Below are 17083 nucleotides of genomic sequence, written 5' to 3'. Positions count from 1 at the left end.
AAATGTCCTTTTGGTGAAAGTCACAGTCGTAAAATTAAGTTTTTATATTTTAGTGGTAGGAAACCGCTTCTTAACTTTTTTTCCAGCTTCAAAATGTTTAAGCTGGGTGGTGGTGGCATACACCTTTAATCCCAGCTCTTGGGGCAGAGACAGGTGGATCTCTGTGAGTTCGAGGCCAGCCTGGTCGCAGATCGAGTTCCAGGATAGCTTGGGCTACACAGTGAGACCCTGTCTCAAAAAAACCAAGCAACAACAAAAAACAGCAACAACAAAAAAATCAACTTTTAACATTCAGGGGCAGGACAAAAAGTCTGACAGCAATAAAAATGTAGAGTCTGAAGAGACAGGAAACCTCAATTTCATAATTCTTGGCAAGCATTTGAAACTGGTAGTTTGGGAAATATAAAATACTTCTTAAACAAATAGTTTAAAAAGTGGCAGAGAAAAAATTTGAAATTAAAATTTTCTGTATTAAACTCTAAATGTTACAGTATCAACATTAAATATTTTTCTTGGTCCTTATTAATAAAATCAGCTACACTTAAAATCTTAAAGTGTTTTCAACTTTATTTATAAAATGACACACAACCATTTATATCTATCACATGGTCTGCTTCATTTGCAAATTAATAGCTGATAATCAAACTGTCTTTATTTTGACTAGTATATATTTAGACCTTTCAATACATTTCAAGTTGGTAAGGGGTACTGAATAAATTTCTTATAAATAATCCAGTCGGTGGCAGAACACTTATTAAATATTGGTTGCTCTTTCATTAAATTTGCTTATATATCATTGAAAATTCTCTACTCATATGCTAGTAGAATATTCTAGTGCATAAAATAGTTTGGAATTATGTGCTTCCATTCCTGAGAAACAAGGAAGATACTTGGAATTAAGAGTGTAAGAGGCGCCGGGCGGTGGTGGCGCACGCCTTTAATCCCAGCACTCGGGAGGCAGAGCCAGGCGGATCTCTGTGAGTTCGAGGCCAGCCTGGGCTACCAAGTGAGTCCCAGGAAAGGCGCAAAGCTACACAGAGAAACCCTGTCTCGAAAAACCAGAAAAAAAAAAAAAAAAAAAAAAAAAGAGTGTAAGAGGCACGGGCACTTGGTGGTATCAGACGCTGGGGCCTCTGGGAGCCTGGGTGGAGAGGCTGCTGCTGCTGGGCCTCTCTTGAGAGCACTGTATAGCATTTAACATGTAAAATGTACCAAATACATGGTAGTACAATTCAAAATATTCTAAGTATGGATGATTTCTGACTTAGAGGAATTTGAATTTTTACAGTTAAGTAAATGAAAAGAATATTCAGGAAGTATTTCTCCCATCCCTCAATTATTTAATTAATTGAACGTTTTATTTGAGTGCTTACTAAAAAGCACCTGATTTGTAGTATTTAAAAGAAAGCCCCCACATTAAAGAATGAGTGTAAATGTCTTATTTTCCTATTGTTTGTTTAGTGTTATATACATGTATATTCTAGGTGATCACTTCTCATTTTCATTACAAAAAAGCTGATCCAATTTTTCTTATCTTTGGTCAGTTTGAAACTTAAAAGAAAAGCTACATATTTTGTAAAGGGCTAAAAATATCATTTAAATATAGACTGATAAATTATTTTAATTCCAAATGAAAGGTAATGTAAGTAAACATGGATCTGATTTAAATAAAGATTTGAAAGTCTGCTAATGTATTTCATTTTCATATAATTCAGAGCGGTGTTTCTTTGTAGTAGACCTGAGTGGTGGGACGGGCAGCTATAGAGCTACATTGTAGCTATTTCATCTTGGCTATTACACAGTGCCAGTACTGTCGCTAATCTCCCCTTTACAGAGAACAGACTGGGTTCTTTTTTGTTTTTAATTCTTCCAGTCTTGAAGGGAGATCCCTCTAAGGAGATACAAATCGTGTTTCAAAGTTGTTTGAAGTAGTTCTTTTGTGTTTCATGCAGCAACTGGAGAGAATTAAGGTCCATTTCAGTTTTCAAGGAGTGCTGTGTACTTTTAAAATTCGTTTTATAATCTGTCTGCATCGTTCCAAAATCACTTGTCCTCGTATACCAATATTCTTTCCTTTTAGTAAACATTTAAAATATTCTCTCATCTGTGAAGAAGTACATTCGTGTGTGTGTGTGTGTGTGTGTGTGTGTGTGTGTGTGTATGTACCTCTCAAGTAAGTGATAGTGTTCTTTTCCATGAAGTGATGAGTAGTGTACAGAGACACATAGATTTTTTTTTTTTTTTTTTTTTTGCACTTGCTTAGTTCTACATTTGATTCTCCTTCATCATGCAGCAAGTACACTCAGCCATCTTTGTGGTCCATGAACTAACACTTGAACTGAGTTAAAAAAAACTTATTATTTTATCATCTGGGTTTTTTATGGTTATTGAATGCTAACAATACAGCTAGCTTAGTCACACAGTTTTCTGTTGGTGGCATTTATGTTAGTGTCAGTTTGAAGAGAGCCAAAAATTAAAATTTTATGATATATTTTGCGGAAATTGGGAATGGCTATTCCAGTAATACAGAACTCTGTCTCATTTTTAAAATCCCATAACTCGTTTCCTACCAATCTTAGTGACTGCTCAATATATTGGTATCTAAAAGAGCACCATGTAGATGGCATACAGTTGGATTAGTTTTTTCTTTGCAATTAGACTAATCTGTGTTTAGAAACCTTTCACCTACTGCACATACGTGTTTTTAATTGTATATTATTGCTTTTCAAAGTAAGCTCATTTCAAGTTGGTTTAAAATGACTACACTGTTCTGCATTGATAGGAAAGTTGCATTTCCTGATACAACAAAAATAGGTTGGTAGCAAATAAGCTGAAAAGAACATTTTTAAAGTCACTGCTGTGGTAAAATGCACAAGCTCCCCGGTTCAGTTGCCTTTACCAAAGCAAGTTAAAATCATGTTTCCTAGTGTGAGTTAGTTCAGTTAAGAGCACTGATTGAGTTCAAGACCTAGTACCCACACGGCAGCCCTTGAATCAGAATTTAATGGTTGCCTCTAGCATGCTCCAGAAGGCATGCTGGAGCTGCAAGGTGCCAAGAACAGAAAAGAGTGGGAAATACACATGCAAATAACACATAACAAGCAATCGGAATAGAAATAATCGTGAAATAGCAAAACCACAAAGAAAAACAAAACAAAACAAAACAAAACAAAAAAACCAGTAGCCTATGAACTTGGGCAGCTCATGAACAGGTAAAACTCCGTGAATCTACAGTATCTTCACTACCCACCAGAAGAGTGTGTGTCACTACATTCAGTCTCATTTGAAAATCAGGGCAACTTCTACTCAGAATGAAAAAGGAGTAAAATTCCAGCCCTAGGTGACATGTAACAGTCCCATGATCCACCTGCTTACTCTCTGGTGCTGATGGCCTGCAAGCACCTGGAACAGCCGCCAAGGACTTGTAGGCAGGTGTCCCGCATTTGGGGAGATGCAGGCTGCTGTCCTACGTTTGGAGAGGTGGAGATGGGTGTCCCGCGTCCGGGGGGATGTAGGCGGGTGTCTCGAGTTCGGGGTGGATTCAGGCGGATGTCCCGCATGGGTTAGGCTGCGGGTCCTAGGCTGTCTCGGTAGCCTTGGCTGATGGGTGGCCAACAGTGCCCTCCAGACAATCGGGCCGCTGGGTGTAGCCCAGGTCACTCGGTTCCGCCCTGGTGTTCCAGGCCAAGGTGTCGCGGCTGCTCCCGGGCGCCCCCTGGCCCGGCTTGGGCGCCCGAGGTTTCCGGTGCACGGCCGCCGGCGGTGACGCCTTGCTGCTCGGGAGCAGGCGCCGCTTCTCCACAAACCAGCTGCAGGTGGGCCCGCGCCGTTCTCGCCTGCTCCCCACCCGCGTCTGCACCCCCGGGGGCTCACAGCCGGATGCTGGGGCTTCGATCCGGGTCCGCGGCCTTCAGCTCGTCCCCCGGAGCCTGCTGGTGGCCGCGGGCAAGGGCGATGCCTGGCCAGGCCTGTCCTGTTGCCCAGATCCCCAAGCTGGGGCGGAGTCACTCTCCAGATCTTCTCCGCACACCTGGATTCCGGGCGCTTGCCGGGACAGCAGCCCGGGTTAGGGCTGGCTGCTGCGGGGCACGAGAGACTGACCCCTCCACACCAGGGAGGAGTTGACTTTCCGAAGACAGCTGGGGGATAGCCACCTCGGCGCCTCAGGCAGCCAAGCCCTGTCTGAGCACTCTGCTCACCTGCCTTGGGACTTTAGTCTTTGAGTCCACTGCCGGCTCTGTTGCAGAGCACTGCCCAAAGCCACTCACGTGGTCATCCCTGGTGACCCCAGGTCTCATCTTTCCCGGCGTTCAGATTTTTACCTTTTTCCTCCTCCTCCTCTTTTAGGCCTGTGGAAATCCAATCAAGCCATACACGGGTGGAGCGTGCTTGGCCGTTTTGTGCAAAAGGACACAGTAGCCTAACCTACTAAAGCTTCCATTTGCTGGAACTGGGCATCCACCCATCCCTGCCAAGTCTTGGGAGAAGACTCAACTCCAGGAAGGCTTTCTGCCAGGGCCTGTGGTTGTACTTTCATGCCCCACAGCCACCATCACCCAGCATATGCAAGTGGGTACGTGCCCTCCCTTGCAAAAGCCAAGATCTGCCTCTTTAGATTTTCCCCGTGGCCAAGGGTTGCTTTTCTCCATGAATGGCTGAGTTTAGTTAACCGGTAGAACTCATTGCTGGGCAGTGGATTTGGATAACAGAAATTCAGGACTTAGTCATAGCCGTGACTTTATGAGCAAAAGGGTGAGTCCAAGGACTGAGTGGCCTGCTGTGATCCTGAGGTTGGTGCTGGCCCAGGTAGCCCTGGGAATCAGAAAGCAGGATTACTGCAGTGAGAACTGGGAACAGACTGGTTTTAGGAATGTTTTCTCTGCTAATTATCCAGTTGTTCTGCACTGAGTGATGTCGGTGTGGAATGGGCTACCTTCTCCCTGCTTACCACTAGCATCTGTCTGTTCTGTGGGTTACTGTGTCCAGTGCCCCAGTGGCTGTGACTTGACTTTGAGAGATTTGGTATTCATTCAGTAAGGAAGATCAAGCGTCCTGAACCAGGGCCCCTGGCTAGGGGTGTTCTGGTTAAAGTATTTTCTCTCTTGGTAGTTCCTTTACATTAAAATAGTAGCTGAATAAGGTCTCTTGTGGCATGCTTTTAAGGTAATGTGCTTTATTTCTTTCAGGTTTTAAGTTATCCAGGACATCAACAGCTTCTGGGTGATTCCAAGGATTAAAGAGTTAAGTATTTTCATTACTAAGTAATTATTATTTCTATCAATATGCATTTATACATTTTATGAAATTGCTAGTAACTCACTGTTAGATCCAAGTTCCAACTAAAAATTCTAACTTGGACTTACAAGGGATAACAACATACTCTTCAGGACTCCCAAAGTAAGAAACCCCTTTAGTTAATTGCTCAAGCCGGCAAAGGACTTGTTCCCAGAACCAATGTGGTTCTGACTTTATGACCCCAGAGCCCTCGAACTTGAACAGAGCAGCCTGTGTGTAATGGTCAGCAAAGGCTGATTTGAAAGCTGTTGTGCTCACATCCTTGTAAAGGCCAGACTTTACTGTGGGACGCCCAGGGTGTGCTCAGTTATCTTGTAGAAGAGACACTTAGGGAAAAAGAAGCCTTGCTGCCAGTAAAAGGGGCCGAGTTGGTCAGGGATATGTAGGAGAAACCCAAGAGATGTATCCTTTCCTGGGTAGGGTAGGTGAGCAGACATCCAGTGACTTCTTGACCATTGTCGTTTTTCACCATGTTAATGCTTTGTTCAGACCTGTATAGGGAGATTTTAAATGAATCCTTTCCTTGTGAAATCTGATGATGGTTAGTTCGTAAGAGAAACTGACAACAGACGATTGATGGGGGTCGGGAGGGGACCCGCAAACCTTACTGTATGCCTAATAAATGTGAGGCTTGGAGAGGCGCAGGGTGGCTGAGCTTTGATGATGGAATATCGATGGTTGGGCTTCTGTGGTGTAGGAGGTGGTTCAGGCTAGGGAGCATTGGCGCTGCTAGCTGGGGTCGTCTTGCTATCTGCAAGGTCACAGCCATCTGTGGTCCTCTTCCCTGGGCACCCAAGGGGATGTGAGGTAGGGAGGCCAATGTCTGTATCCACTGTTTACTAATGTGTACAGATGCAAATTTCTTTTCTTTTCTTTCTTTCTTTCTTTTCTTTTTTTTTTTTTTTACAAGACAACAGCATTTTAGAACCATCCCTGGGCCTGAAGAGTTCTGGGGTCTCTCTAGATAATCAGCTCTGAAACAGGCCAAGTTGGGGTGGGATATATTTTCCCACACTTGTGTATCTTGCTCCTAGCACAGTACTTGGCACATAGCAACTGCTCAGTAAATATTTGGTGTACAAAGAAGCATGATTTGGTGACATAGAGTATATAGTAATCATGCTTAGCCATTTGGTGTTTGAAGAGGATTTATATATTTACTGTGTGGAATTGGGGATTGAACCCAGGGCCTCATGCATGCTAGGCAAGCACTCTACCCCTGAGCTATATGCCCAACCCTAAAGAAGGATTTAAAAATTTTTAAACAAGGTACTATTTTAAATTTATTCTTTGTGAATTTCACATACGCATGCAATGTATTTCAAACATACTCGCTCCCAACAGCCTCCCAACTTCATGTCCTAAAAGGTGATATCGACCTGGCTGGCTTTGAACTCACAGAGATCCTTCTGCCTCTGCCTGTGTTGGGATTAACTGTGTGTACCACCACTCCTGTCTAAAGAGGCTTTCTTAGTCACAGCCATCTGTGGCTGTCATCACCATTAGTGACGAGGTTTTCAATTGTATCTCTAGGTCTGCAGGTTGCTATGTTAATGCTGCTTGTCTTTGGAGTATTGCTTCATGAAGTCCCACTGAGTGGCCAGGATGAGGCTCATTCTGAGGCTGACAGTGTGCCAGGCAAAGCCCTGTATGACTACTCCAGCCTCCGCCTCCCAGAGAAACACATTCCCTACTTCTTGCACAATAACAGGCATATTGCCTCTGTCTGCAAAGAGGATTCCCATTGTCCATATAAGGTAGGTCTTACTTCTTCTCATTCATTTTCTCATGGTCAGCATTTTTAGTTGTTTTTTTTTATTTACACCTTTATATTTTTAGGTTAATTTTTGAGGTTAGCATACAAAGCAATGTGTTTCATAATGTCATTTTCATGCATATGTTTTCTCTCACTCATACAAGGATGCAATTTAGGCTGGCTTGTTATTCTGTTTCATAACTCATGGATAAAGCTGGGCTTTTAACATTTGCCATGAGTCAACCACTGTTTTTATTTCGTATAATATTCCTAAGGGACGAAAATTAGCTTAAAACCATATCCCACTCACAAGAAGGGAATTCAGCATTAAAACTGTAGAGAAAATTAATGGGCAGCTAAATCTATCTGCATATTCTGAAAAATGAAGCACATGAGATTTCAGGAAGAAAAGAACATTTTGTCAAAGTAAAGAATGTCACATCTCTCCTTTCGGCACTTAGGAGGCTTCTTAGCACTTCATTTCAGTAGTCACACCTCAGCCTTGGCTCCAAATAAGTAAGACTGTGTGAGTTTGGAAAGTGCTCAGACAGAGCCCATTAAGACGCCTCCGGAGGCTTTGGAGATCAAAGTGGGGCATTGTAAGACACTTCCTTTCCCATGGTGCTGGCACAGGAAGCTCATGGAATCTGACTGCCATGGTTCCTGGGCCTTGCAGAAGAGCCCTGGCCTCCGGGGCTGGGGAGCTCTGACCTTGTGCTGTTGCTACTGATCTTGATTGATGGGTAAAGTCACTGAGCCACCCTTTTTACAGAATCTTTTAGTAACAGAAATTCCAGAGGATATGGTTTTTTGTTTGTTTGTTTTTGCCCCCCCCCCCTTCTAGTGCTTGATTATAGAGTTTACTTTCTGAGAAAGACAGAAGATAGTCCCTTAAGGTACCTCAGGGAATCCTAATTCAGGTTGTCTGTGGTAGTCTAACTAGAGCCTGGGCTTTGGTTATGGAGCAGATATTGGAGGAATGAGTAAAGACAATGGCGGAGACTCTCGAGCCTGCCCATCTCAGAATGTTGCATGAATGTATATTGTAAAATGTAAATATGGAAGTTCTGTTAAGAAAGGCCAAGAGTCTCCTCTAACCATAGGAAGCTGGGAGACAATTCTAAAAGTACACATTTTATGTTCTAGAAACATCTAGAAAATCTAAACTACTGCTGGGGTTATGAGAAATCCTGCAAACCAGAGTTTAGATTTGGTTACCCTGTTTGCAGCTATGTCGACATGGGATGGTAAGTCTCCCCATGGAATTCCCTCCTCCTGTCTGTGTCTGTGCTCTTTGAAGTGCATGTTGAGTCACAGCTAGACTCTGGTACATAGTAACTCCTGAAGATGTTGATTTACTTATCCAGGTCATGAATTCAATCCATCTCACTGTTTTTCTTCTATCAGAGGGAGAAACTACATTGACTATAGAACCCCCCCACACTGTATATGCTAAAAAGATAAATAGGAAGTTTCTGAAGATTTATTTATTTATTATGTATACAGCATGTATGACTGCAGGCTAGAAGAGGGCACCAGATCTCATTACAGATGGTTGTGAGCCACCATGTGGTTGCTAGGAATTGAACTGAGGACCTTTGGAAGGGCAGTCAGTGCTCTTAACCTCTGAGCCATCTCTCCAGCCCTCTTATAGATTCATAAAGACTAGCTATTTATGCTCAAGGGAAAGTCAAATATAATTAGTAAATCTAAGTGCATGTCTTTGTTGGGCAAAGACAACATGGTAAACAGCACTTTATTTTCTTCAGTTCCAGATGACCCTAACTACATAGATTTCTGTTGTGCCTTTTAATGTGAAGGAATAGTCTGTGAATTGTGAATAATTTGTTTGGCATCTTTATGTGCAAAGTGATAATTTGGAGGGGAACTGTGATGGCATACTGTAAAAAATAAGGTACAAATAGACTTCCAGCAACTCAATTGATAGAAAGAAAACCCAAGACCAGAAAAAAGAAAGTAGGTGGAAAGATGGCTTAGTGGTTAAGAGCACTTGTTGCTCTTTGTAGAGGTCCTGGGTTCAGTTCCTAGCACCCATATGGTGTTCACAGCCACCCATAACTCCAGGTTCAGAGAATCTGATGCCGTCTTCTGACATCTGTAGGCACCAGGCATGCACATGGGGGCACGCATGCACACATGCAGGCAAAGTACTAATCCACATAAAATAAAGTTTAAACAAAAAGGGAAAAACAAGTCCTAAGAGTTCTTTCTTTGCAAATAGGACAGACACTCTGGAGTCGGCTGCGGACATGTTCTGGAAGCAAGCTGACTTTGGATATGCCCGGGAGCGGCTGGAGGAGATACATGTGCTCTGTCAGCCAGAGAGAACTGTGAGTGTCCAGCTGCTTAAGTAAGCTTGCTTGGTGGAACCAATATTATCTGTTTTATTGTATAGCTTGTAATGTAAAAACAAGATAGTCCAACCGTATAGCTTCCCTGTGTAGCCCAGGCTGGCTCCAGACCCATGGTCTTTCTGGTTCATCCTTGGTACTAGACTTACAGGTGGAAACTAGGGGTGGAGTTGGGAGTTGTTACAGTCAGAGCCTGGGCTCTTTGTTGTTGTTGTTGTTTTTGAGCCAGGGATTCTCTGTATAGCTTTGCACCTTTCCTGGAACTCACTCTGTATCTCAGGTGGGCCTCAAACTCACAGAGATCTGCCTGGCTCTGCCTCCCGAGTGATGGGATTAAAGGCGTGTGCCGCCACCACCTGGCCAGAACCTGGACTCTTAACAGCCCTCCCAAGCTAGACTCATTCCACTCATTGGCTATAGGACAGAAACTCGCAAGCACTTATGAAAAGCAGAGAAGGAAGATTTATTCCGTGCGGTCACATTGGGAAAGGAAGGGGAATACAGTGGTTTAGTGACTCTCAATATCACCTTCCACCATACACACACACACACACACACACACACACACAGGGTATCTTCAGGGTCCTCCATGAGCTTGAGGTTTAAGTAGAGGGCTGTAGGTATGTGTCACAAAGCAGTCCCAGGAACAGTGTGGTCCTGAGCCATTGCTGTGTTGATCTCAGTCTTTTCTGAAGGGGGGTCTGACAAGTTGGGAAAACTATGGGAAATTTCTTCCTAGGAGAAAGTTACTGTATCCACCCCACCCCCTTCCCTTCCCCCCTCCCCCTTTCTTCCCACCTCCCCTCCCCCCATAGCTTCCTTCCCCCAACCCCAGACTGGCACCAGGTTTCAGCCCTTTCCTTCTCAGGACATGAAATTCCTGAGGAAATTCCAATTCCTTGGGGACTATTGTTTCAATGATCTGAGAGGCACAAGAAGAGAATGGACGTCTTCATTCCTGGCAGGGTGGCTGTAGTCAATATTCCCAAATAGGTCATTTTGTTTCCTCTGAAAGGCCCACCCTCCTCTTCACATATATATCAGATAGTTATATTTTGAGGCAGTTAAAATAGTTTTAGATTTAGACCTCCCCCCAACACATGCCAAAGAAGAGAAGTTGGCAAATCTCATCTCTACAGATTATTTGTCAATTGTTTGGGATAAGTACTATGGCTGGACCGTTACTGATCTATATTTGTTTAGTCTTGTGTGTATTTCAATTTGACTGTCATAGTTATTCCAGCAGGACAGACAGACTGAGGCCTCTTTTCTAGAATGACAAACAGGGCCCTCAGAGAAAATAAGCAACTTCTCCAAGGCTACACAGCTATCTTGTAGAATTACACAATTGTATACTTAGAATTGAAAGGCACCTCTCTCTTTCTCCCTCTCTCCCTCTCTCCCTCTCTCTCTCTCTCTCTCTCTCTCTCTCTCTCTCTCTCTCTCTCTCTCTCTCTGTCTCTGTCTCTCTCTCCTCTCTCTCTCTCTCTCTCTCTCTCTCTCTCTCTCTCTCTCTCTCTCTCGTGTGTGTGTGTGTGTGTGTGTGTGTGTGTACTTCTCATCAATCCATGTCACACTCCAGCACAGTGAAGACTTCCCCTCATAACCCCCAAAATCTCCATTACCTACTCCCATCACATTGATAGCTGGGGTTGATTGATGATTGATTTATCTTTACACTTATTTATTTAGTGTATGTGCTCATGAGATGTGGAGGTCAGCGGACATCTTACAGGAGTTGGTTCTCTACTTCTGCCATGGTGATTTCCTCTTTCTTTCTCTAGGGAACAACTCAGGTCATCAGGCTTTGGCCACAAGCACCTTTACCTCTCACCATGCAAGAGTTAGGGTCTCAACATGAATTTCTTAGGGATGCAAGCATTCAGTTCATTTGGGATCTTTTACCAACTAGATTCACAAACAGGGCAAGCTTCAGGCCCCTCTTTCACTGGAAATTTTAGGGAAACCAAACGGCATTTAATCCCTAAATGAAGCTCAGAGCGGAAGTTCTTGAAGTACCCTCTCTTTCAGCCCACACTAGTTTGGTGGAAGGAGAGATGGGCTGTGGCTGTTGACTTTTCACTCAGTTAGAACAGCTCAGCCTTTCCTTGCTGTTGACACAGAGTCCCCAAAATTTATGGGACCGTTTGCAGAAGCGCCTCACATTCACGTCGGTAAAATGCCTGTCTGGACTTGCATTTGAATGTCTCTTACATGTACAGCTTCCTTGTTTCCTTTGGCTCCTCCTTAGAAAAGGCTTTTTTCAGTACTTAGGGGTAGAAATAGTTCTCAAGGATTGTTCTTTTTTGGGGGGTGGTGGTGGACTGAAGTGAATCACATACATAGTTCTTGGCTTTAGAACTTGAGGGCTGATGAGATGGCTCAGTGGGTAAAGGTATCGTTTCCAAGCCTGACAGCCGGAGTTCAGTCCCTGGCATCTGTATGGCGGAAGGAAAGAATGGACTTCTGTTAAGTTGTCCTCTTATCTCCACATGTGTACAGAGGCACATGCACACACACATAAACAAATGTAATTAAAAAATTAAAAATACATTCTTTTTTTAATGAAGCAGCATATAGTGACATTTGTCTCTGTTCCCAGGACTTGGGGGCTGAAGCAGGAGGGAGATCCTGAGTCTAAGGCTAGCTTGAGCTATATAGTGTATAGCTACACACACACACACACACACACACACACACACACACACACACACACACATATATTATATATGCACACACATATACATATATGTGTACACATATGAAGTGATAAACTAGAGCATTTGGGAAATCATCATAGTAAGATAAATGTGTGGAGACATGCAGAAGTACCCTTGACCAGACTGGTAGAAGGAGACAGACGCACAGAAGCAGCGGAGGACTCCCTCTGCAGTGGGGTCAGCACAGAAGCAGCGGAGGACTCCCTCTGCAGTGGGGTCAGCACAGAAGCAGCGGAGGACTCCCTCTGCAGTGGGGTCAGCACAGAAGCAGCGGAGGACTCCCTCTGCAGTGGGGTCAGCACAGAAGCAGTGGAGGACTCCCTCTGCAGTGGGGTCAGCATAGAAGCAGCGGAGGACTCCCTCTGCAGTGGGGTCAGCACAGAAGCAGCGGAGGACTCCCTCTGCAGTGGGGTCAGCACAGAAGCAGTGGGGGACTCCCTCTGCAGTGGGGTCCGCAGTGGAGGACTCTCTCTGCAGTGGGGTCAGCACAGAAGCAGCGGAGGACTCCCTCTGCAGTGGGGTCAGCAGTGGAGGACTCCCTCTGCAGTAGGGTCAGCACAGAAGCAATGGGGGACTCCCTCTGCAGTGGGGTCAGCAGTGGAGGACTCCCTCTTCAGTGGGGCCAGCACAGAAGCAGCGGAGGACTCCCTCTGCAGTGGGGTCAGCACAGAAGCAGCGGAGGACTCCCTCTGCAGTGGGGTCAGCACAGAAGCAGCGGAGGACTCCCTCTGCAGTGGGGTCAGCACAGAAGCAGCGGAGGACTCCCTCTGCAGTGGGGCCACACACCACGCTGTCAGCATGGGCAGCACACTGAGGCCTTCCAGTGCCATTCCTGTTCCCAGCCGACTGTTCTCCTCATCTCCATTGTATTCCAGAGTGACTCAAGTCTGCTTTGTTCCCGGTACCTTCAGTATTGCAGAGCTACTGGTCTCTACCTGGACTTAAGAAACATCAAGAGAAACCATGACAGGTACTTAACGTGCTGTGACCGCTATCAAAACTGATGGCGTTCTGAAATACTCCCAGGTGCAGGGCTATGTCTTGGGTTTGTTTTGTAGTAAAACGGTTGAAGGGTTAGGGAATAGTTGAGGAATGGGTGACCCGGGCCCTTTACCTGACGATCCCCCTGCTGACTTGGGTCCTGGGTATACTGGGTTCCGTATAGTGTATATATAAGGAAAACTATGCAGCACATACTTGTAAGTTACATTCCAAAGAGGGGTTTGGGGATGTGGCTCTGTTGGTAGTATGCCTGCACTACATACACCAGACATGGTGATACATGCTTGCAGTCCTAGCATTCGGAAGGTGAAGGTGGGAGGGTCAAGAAATTCGTGATCCTCTTTGGCTACACAGTGAGTTTAAGGTCACCCTGGGTTACAATGAGACCCTGTCTCAAAATAAAATAAAATAAACCCAGTGGCTGGAGAGATGGCTCAGCCGTTAAGAGCACTGGCTGTTCTTGCAGAGGATCTGGGTTTGATTCCCAACACCCATGTGGTGGTTCACATCACCTCTAACTCTAGTTCCGGGGGCATATGATGCCCTCTTTTGCTTCCATGGGCATCAGACATGCACACGGTGCACAGACATACATGCAGGCAAAACATCCATACATGTAAAATAAAAATAAATAATTTTTTATAAGAAATCTGTTGAAAAATTTGTTAGGAAATTAGTTCCAACCCAGCAACTTGAGTCATGAGAAATTTTTCCAGCTCAGCTTTTTTTTTGTTTTTTTCACTCACTAGATTCAAGGAAGATTTTCTTCAGGGTGGTGAAGTTGGTGGACACTGTAAACTGGACAGTCATGCGTTGATGTCGGAAGGGCAGCGCAAAAGCCCCCTGCAGTCTTGGTAACGTGATTCTCTTCTCTAAAAATATGTCTCTGGAGGATTTGTGTTTGTTTTGGCATTTTCAGATCTTGGAAGGCACTCTAAAATGGAAAAGGTTACCTAATTTGTACAGACATGAGCTTCTGAGGAATGGTGGGGGCAGACGAATCCCTCGGTTTAATCAGAACTGAATAGTGGTTTATAAGATTTAAAAAGCAGCTATACAATTTGCTGTTTGTAAATGAAAGAAAAATCATCTGACATGAAGTATTATTAACTCACAATTTCTGTATGTGTTTTGGGAAGCACGTTTTATAAAGCGTACTACCCCTCCCCCAAGTACAGAGTCTGGCTAATGAAAAAGCAAGCCCACCCATGTAACTTCTGTTCAGCTTAAAAAGCAGAACATTTTAGGCACTAGGCACCCCCACCTTCCTCTCTCTGAGCCAGATGCCATCCCAACTTTTACCACCATTGATGAGATTTTGAGCTTTAAAAGTTTTTATTTTTAAACCGTTTAAGGCTCATGGAAATCTAAACATAGTGCAGGAGTTCCCATCGTCCCATTGCTCCAGCTTCCTGCAGTGATAATGTCTCATTTAACCACAGCACGATTACCAAAGCCAGGAAACTGTCACTGATACAGTCTTATTAACCACACATACGTGGGCTTCTCCTGTGCTTACATTTGCACTTTTTTCCCCCCCAAATGTGTACTTTAGAAAATTTATATCTCATGTCTAGGGACATGTGACCACCACCCTCATTAAGAGGCAGAATCCTCTGTCATCCACAAAAGCTCATGCATTTCCCTTAGGATCGTTTGGGCTACTCTTATGTAAAGTTGATTTCTCAGGTCATTCATGCTGAGCAAAATGGCAGTATGGTAGTTGTCAGTTTGCTTGGACATTTTTCTGGGGAATTAGCAAACTGTTACAAATAGATGCTTCTTCCATTCTGCAAGGCATTTTCATTCCTACTTCATTTTGATATCTGATTCTATATTGCAGTTCCTCAGGGTATAATTATATTATTTGTTGTGGGGTAACGCATTATTCTAAGATATACTCTAGGGCATAGTTATATTTATTATTTACTGCTGTTACAAATTACCCTGAAATAAAGCGGATGACATTTAGTGTTTCACCCCGTTCTGATGTCAGAGTGGGAGCAGCCCAGCAGAGCCTCGTGAGGCCGCAGTCAAGCTGTCCTGGATGAGGCTATCACCATCTCTAAGCCCAGCTAGGCCTCAAAACCTGACTTCCAAGCTCACCCAGGCTGTTCTCGGAGTCTAGGTTTCTTTCTGACTCTGGGCTGGAGGATTCAGTTTTCCCTCTATGGGTCTCTTGGTAGTGCTACTCACACACAGCATGGCAGCCATCTTCCTCCAGAGCACATGTCTTCCCTGGAAGCTGCAGTGTTGTGTAACCTAACTTCAGCAGTGACAGGCTACTGTGTTCTGTTGGTTAGAAGTAAGCCATTGAGCTATGACCATATTCCGGGCTTGGGGGGGCATGAATTTCCATTTCTTTTCTTTCTTTGTCGTCTTTTAAAAAAATTATTTAGCTTATTTATTTTATGTACATTGATGTGAAGGTATCAGATCCTCTGGAACTGGAGTTATGGACAGTTGTGAGCTGCCATATGGGTTCTGGGAATTGAACCCAGGTCCTCTGGAAGAGCAGCCAGCATTCTTAACCACTAAGCCATCTCTCCAGCCCTTCTTTCTTCTTCTTAAAAAAAGTTGTTTTTTTTGTTTTTTTTTTTTAAATAATAACCCAGTATGACCTGGAACTTGTGGTCCTCCTGCCTCAGCTTCTCAAGTGCTGGGATTACAGGTACACGCTATCATGTTTATCACTTCCACCTTTTGAAGGGAGAAGTAATAAGGAACTCTTGTGGCTGGGGAGGCAGCTTAGTGGGGCTTAAGTGCTTGCTGCTGAAGCATGAGACCCTGAGTTCTAATCCTCAGCACCCACATAAAACACCCAGGCACAGTGGTGCACATCTGTAACCTTGATGGCTCACTGTCTGGTCAGTCTTGCTGAACTTGCAAGGTCCAGGTTCGGAGAGAGACCCTGCCTAAAAGCAATAAGGTGGAGAAGTGATTGAGGAAGCCATCCTGGCATCAGCCTCTGACCTCTGTGTGATGCAGGGAGAGAGCTCATTTGTATATAAGAAGGGAAGGAGAGACAGGAAAAGGGGAGGGAGGGACAGAGGCTCATGAATGGGTCCTAAACCACCGCCGTGTTTTCACATTGTGTCCTGAATGATTCTGTTTGATATATTTCACATGAGTTACGATCTCACAGAGGGCTGCTGGTGACCTTTAGTTAGTTAGACATTCCTCTTCACATGGTGGTGTTTGTCATTTATTTGGATGAAAATTGTACCCGAGGCTTCCACAGATGTTTCTCAATCTGCAGGGAAGCTTTCTTGCCTTCTATCCTTCTGGGGCTCTAGATGGTCTTGAAATATGATCTGTCTCAGAATCCAAGATGTCTACTGTGCAAGTTTCTAATGTCTACACATCTTTTCCTTTAAGCCCCTAAATGACAGGACACCTTGTTGAATCTCTATTAATTCATCAGTCTTTTTCATTTTGTGGTGGCTTCCCAATTGAACTGTCTTATGAGTCAGGCTGAATTTTGAAAGCGTTTTTGTTCCTGTCTCAGCATTAAAGTTAATGTCAGAGTCTGTAATGTCAGCAAATTAGGGAAGGTACTCCGTAGGACCGCTTTATACTGGAAATAAATCTGCCTCAGGGGCAGGTTCCAGGTTATGGTGTTGCAACAGGACATTTGGAAGAATCACTTTCAAATTATGTCACAATTCATAATTCCAGGTTTGCTGAACTGCAAGGCTACACTCAGCTCAATTTCAGGCCTATAGAAGATGCTAAATGTGACATCGTTGTTGAAAAACCAACATATTTCATGAAATTAGATGCAGGTGAGAAGTCACTTTGTATGTTTCTTGTGTATTGATTGGTGCATCTATTTTTTAAGAAAAGGATTTGTTTGTTTTTATTTTATGTGTATGGGTATTTTGCCGGCATGTATATCTGTGCTCCACATTCATGCAGCGCCCGTGGAGGCCAGTAGA

The 17083-nt window shown here is 44.1% G+C and overlaps 1 protein-coding gene across 1 annotated transcript in view; it reads left to right on the top strand.

Moving 5' to 3' along the window:
• Positions 1-3712: 3712 nt before the first annotated feature.
• The window catches only part of Eogt (EGF domain specific O-linked N-acetylglucosamine transferase), a 33737-nt gene continuing 20366 nt past the window's right edge, over positions 3713-17083 (top strand). The window contains exons 1-9 of the mRNA XM_059258261.1: positions 3713-3815; positions 4348-4573; positions 5187-5240; positions 6829-7052; positions 8198-8298; positions 9294-9402; positions 13019-13113; positions 13895-13999; positions 16824-16930. Of these exons, the coding sequence (XP_059114244.1) occupies positions 6843-7052; positions 8198-8298; positions 9294-9402; positions 13019-13113; positions 13895-13999; positions 16824-16930 (727 nt within the window). The 5' untranslated portion in view covers positions 3713-3815; positions 4348-4573; positions 5187-5240; positions 6829-6842. The remainder of the gene's footprint in view (positions 3816-4347; positions 4574-5186; positions 5241-6828; positions 7053-8197; positions 8299-9293; positions 9403-13018; positions 13114-13894; positions 14000-16823; positions 16931-17083) is intronic.

This window comes from Peromyscus eremicus, chromosome 3, assembly GCF_949786415.1.
Source record: "Peromyscus eremicus chromosome 3, PerEre_H2_v1, whole genome shotgun sequence".
Classification (NCBI taxonomy): Eukaryota; Metazoa; Chordata; class Mammalia; order Rodentia; family Cricetidae; genus Peromyscus; species Peromyscus eremicus.
The sequence above is the reverse complement of the archived record's forward strand: the minus strand, read 5'-3'. Positions and strand labels throughout refer to the sequence as shown.